Genomic DNA, 18,444 nt, shown 5'->3' on the forward strand with positions numbered 1-18,444 from the left:
TCCCTAAATAATTATGTTTTTTCATCATAAACTCAAATTTAACCAATACGTTATCTGAACAGCCACAAGTCTGTTATGCTGTATGACGTTAATTGCAGCCACAGGTAAACATCTTTTGCAATTATAAATGTGATGCTTCTGGCACCATTTTTTCAGATCTGTTGGAAAGAAAATGAAGCATGCAGCTGTTGCCCCGGTAACCCAGTGTTGCCATGTGCAACTAAAGAGAGGATTGGCAAAAGGACAGTGCTATTCTGAGGGAACTCAGTGATGCAAAATCAAGAGAGAAGTTTTCAATAATCTTTAAGTTATCAGGCCCTTATCACCAGAGAGCTGCTACACTTCTGCATATTGTCAATATGCTGGAGAGGAGGCATTCAACCATTCGTCTCAAAATTCCTCACAGGACACAAACCACCACTGGAGAAAGCTGTGTCAATGAAGACCAGTCAGGTAAAGAGCACCAGCATTGCTGCCTTAATGAGTGAGTGGTAAACTGAGAAACTGTAAAGCAAGGTGGAAAAGGAATAAGCAACACTGAAAAACACAGCACAACACACAAGAATAACACTGACATCAACACTGAGACAATGGATTTGCGGCACAAGACTCACGTTTCCACCTCCTGCTGAGTAGCCCCTCCTGTCCAAGGACCCACACCTAGACTGAACATGGCTATAGTCCAGCTTAACACTGGGGATGAGAACCTGCAGGGGGCGGAGGTGAGGAGTAAGGTGGGAAAAAGCTTGGGCTTTCTGGCATGACACTTCACTTTCTTAAAAAGTTTGTATCCACCCACTGATATAAACACTCTAAGCTAACAGGCAAGACAGATTCATCTCACATGTCTCACAGTATGAGCTTTGACCCTCTGTGTTAGCCTGGCTTATATACCAAACCCGGCCTACATCTGGTGTCTCATCAAGAGGACGCTCTTTACTCTATGCCTGCTTCAAGGAATCAACACTGGATTTCCTGCAACAAATGTTGCAAAGATGTCCAACTGAAATCAAAGTTTCAAGATGTTTCTGCAATTAATTTTCTTTTACATGGGTCCATAAATGCAAAACCTTCAAGAAATCTTGACATCACACTGTATCACAAGAAGGGGCAAGAGGCTCGTCAAAAACTCCTCAAGTACATACGTGAGTAAGTCATCCGAATTCCCTCTGTGATTTTACATTTCCTGACATGACACAAGTAGATGCAAATTGAATGCAGCTAAAACTTGAGACCATTAGTTTAGGATGCAAGGATAAAATATGAGTGTGCTGCAGTGTAAATGGCTCTCATAGCTGCAAGGAGAGAAAGCAGGAGTCAGATGCAGACACAGCAGAGTTGGAACAGTGCAGTACATAACACCAACAATATATACATTTTACCCAGCACAGTAAAAGCAATGGGAACTACACTGGATTGAAAAAAGACATACAGTACATATATATCCCATGAGGAGAGGAGAGGAGAGAAGAGGAGAAGAGAGGAGAGGAGAGGAGGTATGTGAGCTTTATACTGTTTTCTTTTATCTTCAAGATAACTTGCTTGCACCAAAGCAATACTTTAAAATGCTTTGAAATACTGTAAGACCCATTATAAGAATATGCAAATGGTTATTCAATGCTACCATAAGAATAAAAAAGTGAGAATTATAGACTGAGAGTACATACATACTTTGCAGTATATACCTCATGTACACTGTGTCTGACATAGTATACTGGAGAGACATAAACATGAAAAAGAAGCTTCAGTTTTGAATGAGGAGCCATACAAGGTTATTGGTGATAAACAGTGCGCATTCAATTCCCAATTAGCACATTGTTTCCTGTTATAGTCCTTCTTGTAGAAATTTCCTGATGTACAATTCATGAGCCCTTCTGTTTCTACTGAATTTAAACAGTCCTTATGACCAATTAACGAAAGTGTTTCCATAAACGTTGTCCTCCTGAGAGTCAGTAAAATATTAGAAATTAAAAATAAAATTCTGCCTAACCATTCCTTCATTTCCCTGACAAACGCTCCTCATTTCTTTATGATCATGAATTAGAGTTGATTATCTGTCTGAAATTAAATTAATATAAATGCTTTAGGCTGTTCTTTTTTTACTACGACAGGTCCACAGTTTGGCACTGTAAATGAACAGAAAATGAAAGCAGAGCAGTTCACACATTTTATCTTTACAAAATTGAAACATAAATTAACATTTGCAGCCAGGGTTTCTTGCTTCAGCATCAATTGTGGGGCTCACTACGTGCTGAAAGAAAAGTTATTATTGCCTTGCTGGAAGGAGGAAATGAGGGAGCAAGGAATATTGTGACAAATTTCACTCTGTCTAAAAATTAATCTTTCATTTGTATAACACAGAGTATCAATTCCATGTGAAATTAAAAAAAATGCCAGCAGTGAAATGACTGAAAGGAGCTAGAATTTGAATGATGCATGTTCTTATATGTTCTTACTCTGTTCAGTTGTCAGATGGAGCTGGTAGGACTTAAGGCAATCTATTCAAGGACATTTGAGCATGGCGGCTGTTTTCCTACATATGGCTGAATCAGTCTCTCTAATGAGGCCACCTTGGCACCAGACAGTGCGTTTTATGGGTTTGTTTATGGCACTGCTCTGACAGGTGTCAAATCAGAAGTTGACAGACCAGCTGCTATTGGCTGCTCACGTGTAAAGGTATGTGATTAAAATATAATGTTTAGAATTGCAAAGCTAAGCTTTAAAAGTGACCTTTGTTACCCTTAAACTATGGGTGAAAGGGAGACAATGAATTATATGTTATATGCAATTATAGGTTCAAGGGTGAGAGTCAAACTACGATGGGAAAATAAGGTATGAAGGTAAAATACAAACTAGGGTACTATAATACTAGACCATCAGCCTTGCACAGCACAACAAGATGAAACTTGTTACATGTCACTAAAATATACAGTAGAATTTCCTTGGACAGACTCACAAACTAGAATTAAATCTGGTCTTCACCCATCTCTTCGATCGAAGGATCAAGAGGGTAAAGATGGAAGGGTACATACATTGCCTGCATGGAGAGAGTGCTTCAGATTATCCTTGGAGCTGCATTTTGATTGTACGTGACTGAAGTCCAGCTTCTTGTTTAAAATATGAATCTATGGAGAAATACAGAGAAAGTATGGGCCTTTTACATGGTGGATGGGAATTAATGCTTGTCAACAATACTGGGAAGATACTAACGAAGAATGTATTGAAAAATGTTTGATGTGGATACATGACACTATCTTTTTTTTCCGCTGACTACAAAATTAGTTTTGATTGAAATTTCCAAGGAAGTCTATCAATGCATACACTGTATGTGTTGTGTATGTGTGTGCATTAATAGGTGAGTGTGGGAGATAATGAGCATGTGCTCTGATGAGTTTCTGTCAGTATGACATTTAATTTAATGTGTGAAACTAATATACCAAGTTTTTGGAAAGTTGGCCCATTAATCCCATAATAAAAACAACACACGTTCGATAATAAACTACTAGCATTATATCAAAAATATTGATCTTTATACGACTAATTTAACACAGCTGATGTCGACAATTTACGGTTTGAAATCATCAGCTACCACATTAACTATGTGAACAGGGAAAAACTGCAAACTGTACATTACTTTCTATAAATCTGTGCTATTTACATCAACCACCTGCTAAACTTTGCAGCATATATTTCAGGTGACTTACAGTTTAGCTGCATCCTTTGCCAGTGGAATAAACAACACTTAATTATTATGATATCATGATAACCAGGCTAGAAACTTGGTGTATTGCCTGAAGAGATCCTGCACTATACTAAAGACCATGGAGCCTGGAGTGTGCCACTGGAATAAATATAGACTTTTCACAGTTTAATAAGTTAATAATTTGCATTTACAAAAAGTACAGTATCTAATAAATGGATTGACAATTAAATTTAATGTATAAACTCATTCAATTAATACAGTTGAAAAAAATCCCAGAATTCATTTTAAAAAGGCTTTTAAATTTCCAGGTATGTTTACTGCTTAGTGCGATGCAGCTGAGCAGCTAGTTAGCTATCTAGCCTGCTAATAGTGTTAGCAATGCACTTTTCCCTGTTTAATGTTCATTTGGTGGCTCATTCAACAAGCTAACGTTCAGGAAAAAATGTTCATGTTTGTAAGTTCGATAAGGAGGCGACTTCAGCAGGAAAGCTAATGACTAATGTTGACGTTACTGCTTCATGTAAGCCAAATATGGTTTAAAAGGAAGAGATCTGATTGGCTGTATGGAAACAAATTCTCAATTTAAGCAGACGGAGAACTAACAGTATTACGTCAAATTACAAAGACAGGTGGCGCCATCATAAATCCAAAAGTTGTAGGATTTGAATTTCTCCCTTTTGGTTTCTGATTTTTCTCTCAGTGGAGAACAGAGGATTGTGATTTACAGAGCAGATATGTGTGCTATAGCAGACATAAAAACATGCAATTTAATTTCAGTTGGACTTCATTTGATGTTTCAAATTAAATTGTCATTTCAAAATGTAAGACAGAAAAATGTTTTTTTATTTTTACTTTTACTTTCTAATTACCAACATATTAACTGATTAAAATTAAACACTGTGAAGGTTTTTAATTATTCCAGTGGCACACTCTATTCCAGATGCTACAAGAAACATGGAGCCATAATTAACAGTGCTAAAGTGTACCAGCGGGTCTTTGGTCCAGGTCACACTGTGTGCCGCTGACAGACACAGAGTAATGGAGATGAGGCGCAGCACTGACTTCCAGATCCAAGAGGCCTTGTGTTTGGCCTCTGTTGACATATTTTGGTCCTTGTGCTGCTATGAGGACAATCATTGGACAGGTCAGTGGCCGGGCAGAAGCTTGCTATGGGCTGGGGGAGACTCACTACAGGAGGTGCTTGGGACTACTAAAGGTCAAGAGAGGAGTGTATTGCTGTCATGTGAAGACTGTTATATTTTATTGTATTTTCTAACTGAGTGAGCAGGAAAATTAAATGTCCTACCTCAAAGGTGACTACTGTATAATGACCTCTCTCTACAAGTTTGAATATTCAGCTGTTACGGAGGGTGCAAGCAAAGCACACTGAGTAATGGGAAAATGACACTGTTTATGAGTTCCTTATGATTTACAATTGTAATTGTTCACAGTATGTACTATAATATTAATTGTATTAGTACAATGTTTTTTGTATTTTGGATACAAACACATCATCATTCTTAATATTGGAAATTATACAATACGATTTCTGATGCACATCAGTCAAAATTTCACCATTGTGGCAAACCCTGCTGTTGCCTGTCCAGCATTGCTCTAATAATTTAATGGCTTATTTTGGTCCACAGGTGGGTCATCATGGCCTGCTGGGAACACCTGGGCCCAGTTCTTCCAGCCTATAAGGTTTAGGCTGTTACTAACTAATGTTCTCTCTCTCTCTCTCTCTCTCTTTCCCTGCAGGCAGCCATTTTGGTTATGTTGCAGCATTAGTCCCTCTTTGTTCCCTTTCACTTTGCCCTCATGCACTTTACAACATTCACACATCAGGTTCACCATCATGCACGCTCCACACTACGGACACCACTGATCTACACACCTCATGCGTGGTGTGCTTCTCTCTTTGTCATGGGGGTTGTGACACTGCCAATTAAGTTTAACATACAGTAAAATGTCTGAATATTCAACTGTTATTTTGTTTTTCTGCAGTATTCACAGTACTGTGAATCTTGAGAAATAGTGTAAATCTTGATAATTTAGGGATTTACCCTTTAATTGCTACTTTACAAGCTGCTAAGAAAAAGATGAAAAACATTACTGCCTAAATATGTGCGATTGTGGTTCACAGCATAAATAGGTAGAAACTTTGGGGTTGGTTTTAAAATATATGTTCTCCAAACCAGAGTGTACTGTATGTAGTCACAAGTGAGTTAATTTGGAACTAAAATGGTCTAAAACTCTGAAAGGTTTACTATGTGTTTAAGTATGGCCAGAACTCTTTTGTCGAATTTCTATTTCCATGTATTGTCCTATAACTCACATTCAGTAATTATTAATCCCTCTCTGGGGTACTTTTGTGTAAATCATTTATGAGACACAAATAGCAGCCTTTAGGCTAAGTGTTTGGCTAGACATTTCCTACTGAGTCTCTAAAACACACATATGCCTTTAAACCCCTTGAGTCATCTCATCAAAAGATCATAGAGCCATTGCCTTAAGAGGAGGATTAAATTTTAACTTTGTGTCAGACAGCTTGTGGCCAAAGAGAAGTTGGGGAATCAGTTGAATCGCTGTGCCACAGTCAGTCCTGTGTTTAGACGGAAACTGCCATCACCACTTCATGTCTTCTAGGAGACACCTGATGCCACCCAGGGATGACATGCACAGCTACACACACACACACACACACGCACACGCACACTGTGAGGCTGTGGGTAAAGACACTGAAGGTGCTCTAGACAAAAATGAACCTGCTCACACATACAGTAGTAAGGTACTTCTTTAACTCCAATCTTAAACGTGTTTGATTTTATAATTGTTAATGCTGATGTTCATGTATTTAAATCTTGTTTTTGTAATGTTTATTAATTAATACATTATTACAATAATACAATAATCTGTATGGTGGAGTATACTAAATGTTTATTAAAGACTGTCATGACATCAAAATGATGTGACGTCTGACCGCTGGTTGGTTTTAGCAAAAGAAAAATGTAGAAATGCATCTTGCATCTTTTCTGCATTATTATGGTAATCCTTTCTTTGCTGAAATGCATTAGGAACAATAAATATCTATTAACATGAAATCTTTCAACCTATAAGTTATAAAACAAGACCAAAGTTCTAATGAGGAGGTAACCCTCTTATAGGACACTCTGTGTTATGGAAAACAGATGCACAGAAGTGTGACATGTTCACAGCCAAACCAAAGGTCCAAAGTACCCAGCCTCAAGCATTGGCAAACCGCTTCCACAGCCAAAAGACTATACATGAAATTCCTTGCGATGTGGCACTTGGTGGTAAACATTGGATTACTTATGCTGTTTAGCCAACTTTTCACAAATGCCCAGATTGCATCAGTTGACAACTTTCATCTGTGAGACCTTAACAAAATCACTCCCAAATCACTCCAAAAGACTCCTTTTGCTAGTCGTCAACCTCTCTGCACAGCCTGTGTTTTTACCCTACAGACACCTCCATTCCAAAACAGATTTGCATATCCCCTAATGACACTGCCAATCTTGATAAAGCATAGTCACTGATTATGACCTAGCACGCATGTTTGCACACACATACACACAAATGCACACACCCAAAAACTCCACTCAGGCTGTTTTTCCAGCAAATAACAGGCAGGCGTTTGGAGCATGATCCCTTCCTATTATGTGGCTGGCTGCACAGAGCAGCACAGAGACCAAGCAAGTCATAAAGATGTCAGCCAAACACTAAGGCTCCTAATCAGGTCATCAGTGGAAGCTTGTAAGAGCTGATGGCTAGAGACACACACTGCTGTTTTCATCACAATCCATCCTGTTGCAGCGCTGACTTTAGTGTTTCAGACTCAAGCTGGAACAAGATATTTGTCAAACTGTAGGGTACACACTCCCAAAGACCCTGCTAATGCAGATTCTGTGCAGCAACAGTAAACATGATTTGAAATGCTGATTTCTGTTGGCTGAAGTGCTGTCCTCGGTTTATAGAGCCAGGGGAATAACTGAAGGGAAAGGCACTGCTCGCAGTTCTGACACTCACTGAGGTGTCAAAGTCAGGTCATTATTATGTTTATTGAAATTTGGGGTCTCAGAATTGTTATGGTGAAGTTATTCTAAAAAAAAATCTCCATTTTAGCTTGTATTCTCAGGATCCTTAATGTTGATGCATGAATGGCAACACAGCCAGGTGAATTATGTGAAAGCTGTTTTAAGCAATTTTTGGAGGGCAGACAGTTTATATCAAACTCAAAGCAACAGAACATGGACTCCCTGTTGGAGTATTCTTTCTAGCCATTTGAAAAATCCAAGTCTGATATTTTCTCACCTTTCAGCCCTGGTTTGGTTTGCAAATTCCTGAGAAAAATATATGTCTTTTCTCCTTGCTATGTTCCTCCTCGCTATGGCTCTCTGCCATTTCACACAGGGCAGGAAACATATAATCACGTGTGAGCTCACTTGCTGGGAGCAGCTGCCTATAGCTTTATATGGAGGCACTAGAGGGAGTCAACCATACTGACTGGTGGATCAAAACAATGAGCTGTAAGTGACTAAAAACTGCAAAGAATTGCAGAGGAGAGGTGGGTGTTGGTTCTCAATGTTATCATTTGATTCAATGTTAATATCAAAAGTATAGCTTAATTAAACTTTATGTAAATTCTTGTTGTAGCACAGTGTGTTACATATATCTCTGTTTCACTCAGATAATATACCGCTCATAGAAAAAGGATACAAGTCATCTTCAAAGAACACAAGCCCATAGAATAAATCTTAATGGGATTTGATATTTAAGTTTCACTAGCATTTTGGTGCTAAATTCTAACATTATTTCCTACTTTTTAATCAATGTGAATTTTATGTTTTGAGAAATGAGTCCATAAATTAATGCTGTAACATGTTTTAGTCCACAAAATTGTCTTTCTCAACTCTTTCTCTTCTCTTTCATCGGTGAGAGAGCATAAGGATTTGAGGACTGATGGTGGAAATAGGTAGGTAAAATACTAACAGACTATGTGTGTGGAGACAAGATGGAAATAAACATATAAAGAAGAAAAAGCCATAAGAGGTTAGTCAAAAACACACTTTACAAAACAATTAGTTTGAGTTGTTGCTCTCATTACTACTGGCCTCAGTGCACACAATGGTACACGGTATACAGATTTTTCTGTAAGCAGAGAGACATAGCAAGGTTATTGTCTGCCTCCATCTTTTTCTATTGCCACTGAACCTTTAGCTGTTGCTTTAAGGTTCAAGGACAGAATCCAGGTTATGGTCCAGTGGGAGATAACACATAAAATGTCTGTTTGCAGATGATATCAACATTTATTCATTTGGATCAACTTTTGATTGTACTTATCTATTTATTTTTACTTTTAGTTCATTATGCTATTTCAGAATTCAGTGTTGTATTGTGTGGAAGTTTCAGGTGGCCTCGGGGAAACAGGTATTTTTTTTCATTTTTGTATGCTACATGTACTAATTAAGAAAAAATCTTTATGTCATTTACTGTCTCCGAGATCATAGGTAAAACAGAGACATGTGGGAAAACAGGAACCAAAAACAGTAAAAATAGGAATACAATGTTACAGAGGTGAAAAAACAAGCAAGTAGTTAGTCAGAAGCTACAGGGATTGGAATAAATGTTGGAGATGAGTGTCACCTGTCCTCCTTTGGGTTGGTATTTGATATTCTCTGTGGAGCCGATCTTGGACTTGATGTTCTTGAAGTCAGGCAGCGGCTGGTTGATGATGCGGAGCTGCTTAGGTGTGGTTGCAGGTGACTTGGGTGGGGTGCGGACAACGGCCACCTTCCTCTCCTGGGAAATCAAGCTGAGGGAGCGTGGGGTTCCGGGGGTCCTTGAGGATGATGAGTAGCTGGGCGGGGTTCCTGGGGTTATGGCTGTAGAGCCAGGGGTGCGGGGGGTTGAGTGGCCACTGCGAGCTGAACGGGAGCGCACTGATTCTGCAACTGTTGGGGGGAGATAAAAGGATGAAGGTTGGAACTGGAGGTAAAGAGGCAAAGTCCTAATGGTCCTAAAACTATATAACTCAAATTTTGGCGATTTCTATGTTTTAAAATGAATCATATTAACTATCCCACAGTGCATAGTTGCCTATATTTAAAAAAGCATAAAACACTGTATATCTGTGAAGGTTTAAAGGGTTGTTGATCAGTATGAAACAGTCAATGACTACTTCACAAGGTGCTGAGATTTAAGGCTTTTAATGCTCCCTTTCAAGCCCACACAGTAAGTTGTTTTATAACTCCACTGGCGTATTTCATGACACTGGAATTTAGTTTTTTTCAAGTGTCCCATTAACTTTTTGTACCCTCATACATTGTGATACCACTTTATACCTAGACCAGTACAACCTCATGCAATCCATCACGTCATGCAATAAATCATTTTTCATAATGATAGCGGTATGGGGTATGGAGTCTCCTCTACCTGTCATACTGGGGGCTCGTCCCGTCCTATGCTCTGCCCTCATTTCAGTGCGAAACGCTACAGGAGGCAAAAGAGGAAAGGTTTAAGATTTAGAGACAGGATGCATTACAGGGGTGCGGGTGGGGGGATGGGGTTGTGAAAAAATAAAAAGCGGACATTTGGGGCTTGTTGGCAGTTAGATTTCACACACATTCACCTGAATTAGTACTAAAAGGGAGTTATGTATAAATAAAACAGTTGCAAAGAGATGATAAAAGAGGGCTAGAGAGAGATGCATGAAGAAAGAGAAAATAAAATGAATAGGAAACATACGCTTATAGATTAGTACAGAATGAGTCAAGCAGGATACAGTACATAGCCTCAAACAGCTATATTGCTAAAATAAAGTCTAAAGAAAGAAAAAACAATGCAGCAGGCAAAAATGTAATAACTGGATCTTCCATTGGCACACTATAGCTAAGACTCACTGTATATGTTGTTGCTGCTAAAAAAAAATCAGTTCATATAATGAGGTTTTCAAACTTAGAATCTGGGCATAAAACGACAGGAATGTGATTTTAGCTATTCATAAAAAGAGAGGCAGACTATCTAGTAAAGAGGGCAAGACTTCAGCTCTCTGTAGTCAAATTCTTAACATTGATATTTGTTTTAGACCCACCTACCTAATGCTACTTAAAAAACTGATACCTTGTAAAGGGAGTCAATTAGTCAATTAGAAGAACAGCAGCCTACATGTGGGTCTGCGGGGAGCTGTTGAGCCAGAACTGGTGATGGAGGTGGAACTCTCCTCTTGGTCATGGTATCCACGGCGACTCAGAATGGCGTGCCGCGGCAGAGAAGACCTCTTGTCAGGGCTCCGAGACCCACCGTCCTGTTGAGACAAGAAGTAGATCCTCAGGCTAGTTAGGCTGATGTCAGCCAGTGAATTCTTATTTTCTTTGTTTGTTGCTTTGTTTTTTTAATAAAAGCTGAAATGAGTTTAGATGGGCAGTAGTATAAAACAGAAGTAATTTTTGAACAAACTGTTTATTTTTTATGTTCTTTCCAGAACTCCTGCAGCTATTGTTCAGTGTTACACTAGCATCCACCTACCTTGAGTCTCTGTAATAGTGGGGAGCCTTGAGGCTCTGCTGGGGATGAGTGAGGTCTATCTAATGAGGCAGCCACTCTGGATATGGAGGTGGGGATCTTTGTTAGTGGCAAACGATGTGCATGGCACTGAGATGGTGCAACGATGAGACCCGGTGGGTGAGTAGCACAGCATCAAAACATAGGACACAGGGTGACAAAATAGTGATGAAAATAACAGTGCTTCAACATGCATTATCAAAGCACAAAATCTGATGTATCCTTGGTGGAATGAGGAATGAGATATTAACATCAGATCTAGTGTGTAGTATTTAATCAAAGACCAACAAAACAGCAATTCATGCACATTTATTGTGAACATGTCACTAAGAAATAATGTATGTGACATCCACACACAAAAAAAACAAGAGCATGAAAAGAACATCACCATGCTCATGCAAAAATTCCTGACTTCAACAGCAACATGTTACACTTGCAGACATTAGTTACAGGAGTGTAGGAAGACTGCTGATAGAATGTGTAAATCAAAACTGGAATACCATTTGTGCTCAAATGACAGAATATACTTAGAGTATATTGTAATGAAACAACATTTAAGATGCAGAGATGGTGTTATTTTGGACACAATAACTGTCATTACCATGGTGGAGGAGTAAAATGGAGTCACGACCACAGCCACTGGAGAAATGTCACAGGGTGATTCAACACCCACTCAGTAATTCTAGATGGCTCTATCTTGTCTATTTGAGCAAAAACCCATTAAACAAGGCAACAATAGCAAACATGTTACAGAATGCAAAAGCAATGCAGTTTTTCTTCAGGATTAGGGCTTCCATAAGACAGAGAGGAGACTGCACGGCACGGTTTCTATCTTCAGTGTCAATTTGTCCTGACTGATGTTTATTTAGTTGCTCTACTGCAAATCCACTTGGTGACTCAGGTTTGCCAGTAAAGCTTTGACATGGTATTTCTCTGTCTGGTACCAGAGGTCATACCCTTCTTGGGCTGGTGGAGCATACTCACCGATGCTCTGTCGCGTGACTTTCTGGCAACACTGAGAGGCTGGCGACCGTCCGGTAGTGCCTCTGAGAGAGAGAGAACTGAGTGTCAGTAAATTAGAATAAACAGACAGCATACATGTGTTAACCTTCATATGTGAAAGAGGAGGAAGTGAGAACCTTTGAAAATGTATCCTTGTTGCGATACCTGGTTCTCATAAGTACAAAGATACAAACATACAACTTTGTGTGCTCAAATCTGGCATGGTAAACTATATGACAAATCGAATGTTCTGGGAGTGGGTTGCTGCCCCCTTGAGAGTACTGTTCTGCAAAGATTTGGCAAGATATCACACAGAATGGGGGATTTTGTATTATGTAAGACAACCCTGGAAAATAATCTAATTGGGGCAGAGCTGCAGTACACTGAGCTTTCATCATCAGTGACACCGAATTCAGTCCATCAGGGGAAAACGAAGTGCAAACTGACTCTAGGACAGGGAAGCATTACAGAGTCTTTATAGTATAGTCCAAAGGAAAAAAATCATGGATTACTAGTTGCCTGGCAACCATAGGTTGAAAAAGGCTTGAGTGTATATGTAATTCCTAAAGACAAGAGATGTCAGGAGTTTTAGTTATATAGTTTTTTTTTCAGACCAAGCAACTTGTCCATTATTATCAGACAATTATATGAAAGACATTAGCAAAGGATATTAATGTGATAGCACACACCACCAACAGCTCAGCAAGTATATAAAACAGTTAAGAAATGGTTGCGACAGAGAAGAATGCATTTAAATCAATCAACTGATGCATCCAGAGAGTAAGTTAACACCAATTAACATTTTCTTTGCTGACCTCCTGTTTTTGAAGTACTGATCTTCATATAGAGATGTAGAAGTGTACTTGGAAGTTGTTCAGTGCACCCTTCAATCACTGTTAGGTATGGCTATAGGTGCATAGAGCACATAAAACAAACTTTCAGCCAGAGGACACCAGAGAAACAATGCTTTTCAGCTTGGTGTTAGGTTACTCTTTTTGGACCAAATGAAGAAGATGCAAAAAAACCCATAACAAAAAAAGAAGAAAAAAAAGACAAATGAAGCCAAATAAAATGAGTATAGCAGTCTGTTTTTATTGTAATCAAATACAAAGAAACCCATGTAACACAAAAAAACAACTGAATGGATGCAAAAACCAACATGGAAGCTGACAGTGTGGGTGAGATGTGGTGCGAACTGGTGTTCTGTTGGCTCGCCTGCAGAAAGCACCAGACCAAGGAAATGTGTCACCTGTGGGTCTCCTTCTGGGACAGGAGTGATGCTGGGTGGGGCGGGTCTGACGGACAGCTGGTTTCAGCACACTCCTCCTGGTTGGGGATTGAGTCTGAGCCTCCATTTTTTTGGTAAGCTCAGTCTTCCTTATCACAGCTTCATTACCATTGGGCACAGAGCCATTGACAAAAGCAGAGACACACAACAATAAGCAGAGGCAGAAGGTGAAGCATAAAATACAGAATGCTGCAGGATAAAAAAATCCACAAATCCCATTTTTAGTTGCCATATTTGTTGAACTACACTACACCAGCAATTGACTCAAATCACTGTGTCAGTGAGTTATTAAGATGCACCTTTTTGACAAAGAGGTAAGCTATAAACCACAAGATACTGTGTTTACCGTTTCAGAACAGCTGAGAGCCACAGTCAGGCAAATGATGACATCAAGCCACTGCTTTAAATGTCTATACAATACTAACTGACAGGACAAAACGTTTTTTTTTAACAAGGTGACAAACAGTACAGTTTTTGAGCAACAGCAAGTATACATAGTATGGGGATAATCAATAACTACATTATATGTAAATAACTACTAATACTAGAAACCAAATGGAAAACAAAATCATGAGAACCTTTTTTCTTCTTGACCTCCTCTCTGGGGATGTAGACAGGTTCTTTGCGGACAGGTTTACGCTCTGGTGTGGAGATTCGGCCTTTAGCCCGCCCTCCCTTAGTCTTGGGTTTTGCTGGCTTTTCCTGTTTCTCTGTCTTCTGTTGTGTCTGCTTGTCCTGGACCACAGCAGGCTGTTTAACTGGGCTTGGCCCCTTGGGCAAAGGTTCAATCTGCTCTGTAAGCATGCTCCTATCATCATCTGAAATGTGGCAAAGCAGGACATGAAAAACATATTTAACCTACATGTTTTGATTATACATAAAACAATATTCCAGAAAGAAAAATAGGAAGGAACAATCCATCAAAGAGAGCTTACCTTGTGTGTCCACCCACGAGCTGTCCAGGATAGAGTCGTCCATTGTGGTTTCATCTCTGTCATAACTTTCTGTCTGTCCTTCTGTCTCAATGGTCTGAGCCTCCTTCTCAGGAGATGCAGGGGTCTCAGGAACATCACAGACCTCCTCTAGACTGCCAGCTTCCATGTCTGCTTCCTGGGCCAACTCCACAGATTCCTCATCTTCCTCATCTTCCTCTTTTCGCACAGTACAGAGAGCTTCAGGCTCAGGGGGAGCTGAGAAACGAACGCTGTGTCCCGGTTCGTCTGCTTCATCGATGGTCTGGACCACAGTGATAAAATCATCTTCAACTGTCACCACTGATTCGATGGCAGCACGAGTCTCTGGGATTTCTTTTATCAGTGCTACCCCAGCTCCTTCCCCTTCTTTCTCTAACACATTTTCCTCACCTTCCTCTTCCTCCTTCTCGGCCTCCGCAGGTTTTTCAGCTTCCTTCTTGGCAGGTTCCATCACTGCTTTTTCCTCTGGTTGTCTTGCTGTCTCCTCAGGCTTGTCTGTAACCTTTTTGTCCATCTCAGCCACTTTCTCTCTCTCTTCCTTCTCTTTCAGTTCCTTTTCTATCTTTTCCTTCTCTTCTTTCTCTCTTAACTTTTTCTCTTCTGTTTCTTTTTCCTCTCTTTCTTTCCTTTCTCGCTCCTCTTGTTCTATCTTTACCTGCTCTTCTCTTTCTTTCTTCTCTCTCTCCTCTTTCTCTTTCCTCTCCTTCTCTTCTTTTTCCTTCTTCTCTCTCTCCTCTTTCTCTTTCCTCTCTTTCTCTTCTTTTTCTTTCATCTCCCTCTCCTCTTTCTCTTTCCTCTCTTTCTCTTCTTTTTCTTTCTTCTCTCTCTCCTCTTTCTCTTTCCTCACTTTCTCTTCTCTTTCTTTCTTCTCTCTCTCCTCTTTCTCTTTCTTCTCTTTCTCTTCCTTTTCTTTCATCTCCCTTTGCTCCTTCTCTTTCCTCTCTTTCTCTTCCTTTTCTTTCATCTCCTTCTCCTCTTTCTCTTTCCTCTCTTTCTCTTCCCTTTCTTTCATCTCCCTCTCCTCTTTCTCTCGCTTCTCTTTCTCTAATTTCATTTCCTGCTCTTTTTGTTCCTTCTCCTTCTTTTCTTTTTCTGCCCTCAGTATCCTCTCTGCCTCTTCCTTCTCTCTTTGTTCCTTCTCTTTCCTTTCCCTCTCTTCTCTTTCCTTCATTTCCTTCTCTTTCTTTTCTGTTTCTTCCCTAATTTTCTTCTCTGCCTCTTCTTTCTCTTCTTTAATTTTCTTCTCTGCTGCTTCCTTCTCTTGCTGTTCCCTCATTTTTCTTTCTGACTCTTCTTTCTCTTTGTCCTCTTTGCTTATTCCTAACACTGGTGAAGGTGTTCTTTTGGGGGAACCGTAAACTTCTCTTTGTTTAAGTTTGGAAGGTGAGAGCACTGGGGAGAGCAGCTTATCATCATCAATATTGCTCTCCACAGAGGAGGTTGGTGAAGTTTTGACGGGCCTGGCAATTCGGTCCTTGGCCATGCCAGTCAGCTGGTACACATCTTCGGCGTCCACCTCCTCATAGGCCTCTTGGTGGACCAGCTTCACCTTCTCTCGAAGCTCTTGCAGTTCTCGTTCCTCCTCCAAACTGAGAGGCCTGTCCTCCATCTCCAATTTGCGGATCTGCCTCTCATAGTCAGCAATCTCAGTTTCTGATGCTGAGCCCTCACCACTAGCTTGTCGTTCTGTCTCACTAGATGACCTCCCACCTTCTTCTAGAGTCACAGTGACAGTTGGTGTCACAAATGACTCTCCTTGTAGAGCAGATGGTTTATCCTGCTCACTTACAGGTTTAGTCAGCTGATTATCTACAACTTCTTTGCCTTTTTCCTCAGCAGGATCTTTTTTCTCAACCTGCTTCTTGTCTTTTTCTTCAGTGACAGCAGCTCCCGATGGCTGGCTTGTGTCCTCCACAGATGTGTCTCTGACAGCTAATTTTCTAGCCTGCTCAGCCACTTTCTCCTCCAGGACGGAGTGGGTGAAGGCCTGTGCAGAACTGTCTACAGGGCTGAACACATCTGCAGGGGATGGCATGGGCCCTGAGTATTCACTGAACACACAATAGCCCATCTCTTCCAACTGGCTCTCACTCTTTCTGGCTCCGGGGCTCAGTTCCCCTGAAACAAGGCTAGCAAGTGGGTCATCAGAGAAGGCAGGAACATCAGCTTGAATTGACTTTCTCCGGGTGATTTCTGGGTCAGTGTTTTCTGATGCCAGTCTGGAACGGGTACCAGCAAGGTCCAGCATCTCAGGCAAGTCTTGCGCCATCACTGTGCCATTTTTATAGGTGTTCTTGGAGGGCTGGGGTGATTCTGGGGAACCTGGTTCAGGGCTGGGTTTTGAAACTGGTTCAGAGGTCCTTGGAGGAGATGAGGAATCTGAAGTGATAGAAGCTGCAGTCTCCAGGATCAGGGGAGGGAAGGATGGCGGCTTCTCCACTGAAGGGGTAGTGACTGGGAGGTAGTCTGCTGACTCATCTAGACTTCCACTAGTATATGACATGATATCTGTGGCCAATGGGGAGAAGTTCCTTGGTCTGCCTTGGCCACTTTGATCCAATGCTCCAATAGTGATGTTAAGTGAGTAGCTCCTCTGCTCTAAGGCCAGTTTGCCAGGGGAAAGCCTGCATTCATTACTCTTGTCGGGAACTGTGAATACTCTAGTGTCTTCTGCAGTACTCTTTTTGGTTTCAGGTTTATCCTTGGCTTCAGCTAGCGCGCTGTAGCTGATCTCCTGAGGCCTGGAATCAACTGCAGTCTTCTCTTCACCAGCTCTGCTCAGTTCGTAATATCCCTCACCCTTATATTGGGGAGCTTCTTCAACCTCCATTGCTGATGTTTCAAAATATGCTGACATGCCAGATCTGTCTCTTGCGTCTCTTGTTGAGTCTCCTCCTGGAACTTTGACTCCCACTGAGGAGAAATCAGAAGGTGCACCAATGCTGCTTAACTCTACCACCTCTACTGAAGGCTGCTTCTCTGATACTGTAATTGGCTCACCATAAGTAGGCTGAAGGGTGAGTGATCTGACAGGTTCTTTGGTTTGGTTTTGAACATTCGGGGGTACAAAGGAGGGCATATCCATGGTGGGGCTCTCTGGTACGACTCGTTCACCAGCAAAGAACCCCTGCATCTGGGGCTCAAAAAACTCCTCTGGGCGTTTCTCTGATCCGATGCTGTCTGGGCTCATGGAACCACTTTTCTCACTCCCCTGCTTGTCTGAGTCCATCTTCAAAGCTGAAAGGACATCTATAAGTTGGCTGTTTTGAACATCATAGAATAAGTATTGCTTTGGCATGCTGCAAATGAGATATTTATTTAGCCAGGGATTGGGAAAGCTGTTATCACAGAAACAGGCAAAGCTCTCCTCAGAAACTTACAGCACAATGATACGGCCATCACTGAAGAAGAACGGCGAGATTATGGGGTCCACCAAGTCACAAATGGATGAGAATATGGCATGGTATGTGACGGAACCGGCATGAGGCAACTGTGATGCTGATTTATGGGAAACAAGCAATAATAGATGGGATGGATATCCATGCGACTCTTGTAAAGATCAGATCAAAAGAATAGCATTTCTGTCATTCTTTGTAAATACAATGAAATGTTATGATAATTTGACCAGATCAAATCTATCATTGTTCACATCATTTTGTTAAGGTCAAGATGAATTTGGGTCTTAATAATGACTTTCATATAAAAGAATATTAGCACAAATACAGAATAACTTTGCTGGTGAATGACAAAGAAATGCCATATGCACATGGTCACCAGCCAACAGTGACAAAAACAAAAGAATCAGATGAATTGGCATCTTGTTGAGAAAATAATACATTGGATGAAACATGGTTCTACCAACAACTGTACCACACTGAACATGAGACAGCCAACAT

General features: G+C 40.6%; 1 protein-coding gene across 1 annotated transcript in view; it reads right to left on the bottom strand.

Annotated features, from left to right (window-relative positions):
* map2 (microtubule-associated protein 2) overlaps positions 1–18,444 on the bottom strand; it is a 112,044-nt gene that overhangs the window by 8,020 nt on the left and 85,580 nt on the right. The window contains exons 10-21 of the mRNA XM_044366419.1: positions 18,419–18,422; positions 15,786–17,912; positions 14,510–15,131; positions 14,153–14,392; positions 13,536–13,673; positions 12,269–12,330; positions 11,249–11,374; positions 10,889–11,027; positions 10,157–10,213; positions 9,368–9,675; positions 3,033–3,125; positions 615–707 (exon numbers count right to left, since the gene is read on the bottom strand). Coding sequence (XP_044222354.1) covers positions 615–707; positions 3,033–3,125; positions 9,368–9,675; positions 10,157–10,213; positions 10,889–11,027; positions 11,249–11,374; positions 12,269–12,330; positions 13,536–13,673; positions 14,153–14,392; positions 14,510–15,131; positions 15,786–17,912; positions 18,419–18,422 — 4,009 coding nt within the window. The remainder of the gene's footprint in view (positions 1–614; positions 708–3,032; positions 3,126–9,367; positions 9,676–10,156; positions 10,214–10,888; positions 11,028–11,248; positions 11,375–12,268; positions 12,331–13,535; positions 13,674–14,152; positions 14,393–14,509; positions 15,132–15,785; positions 17,913–18,418; positions 18,423–18,444) is intronic.

This window comes from Thunnus albacares, chromosome 11 (genome assembly GCF_914725855.1).
Source record: "Thunnus albacares chromosome 11, fThuAlb1.1, whole genome shotgun sequence".
Lineage (NCBI taxonomy): Eukaryota > Metazoa > Chordata > Actinopteri > Scombriformes > Scombridae > Thunnus > Thunnus albacares.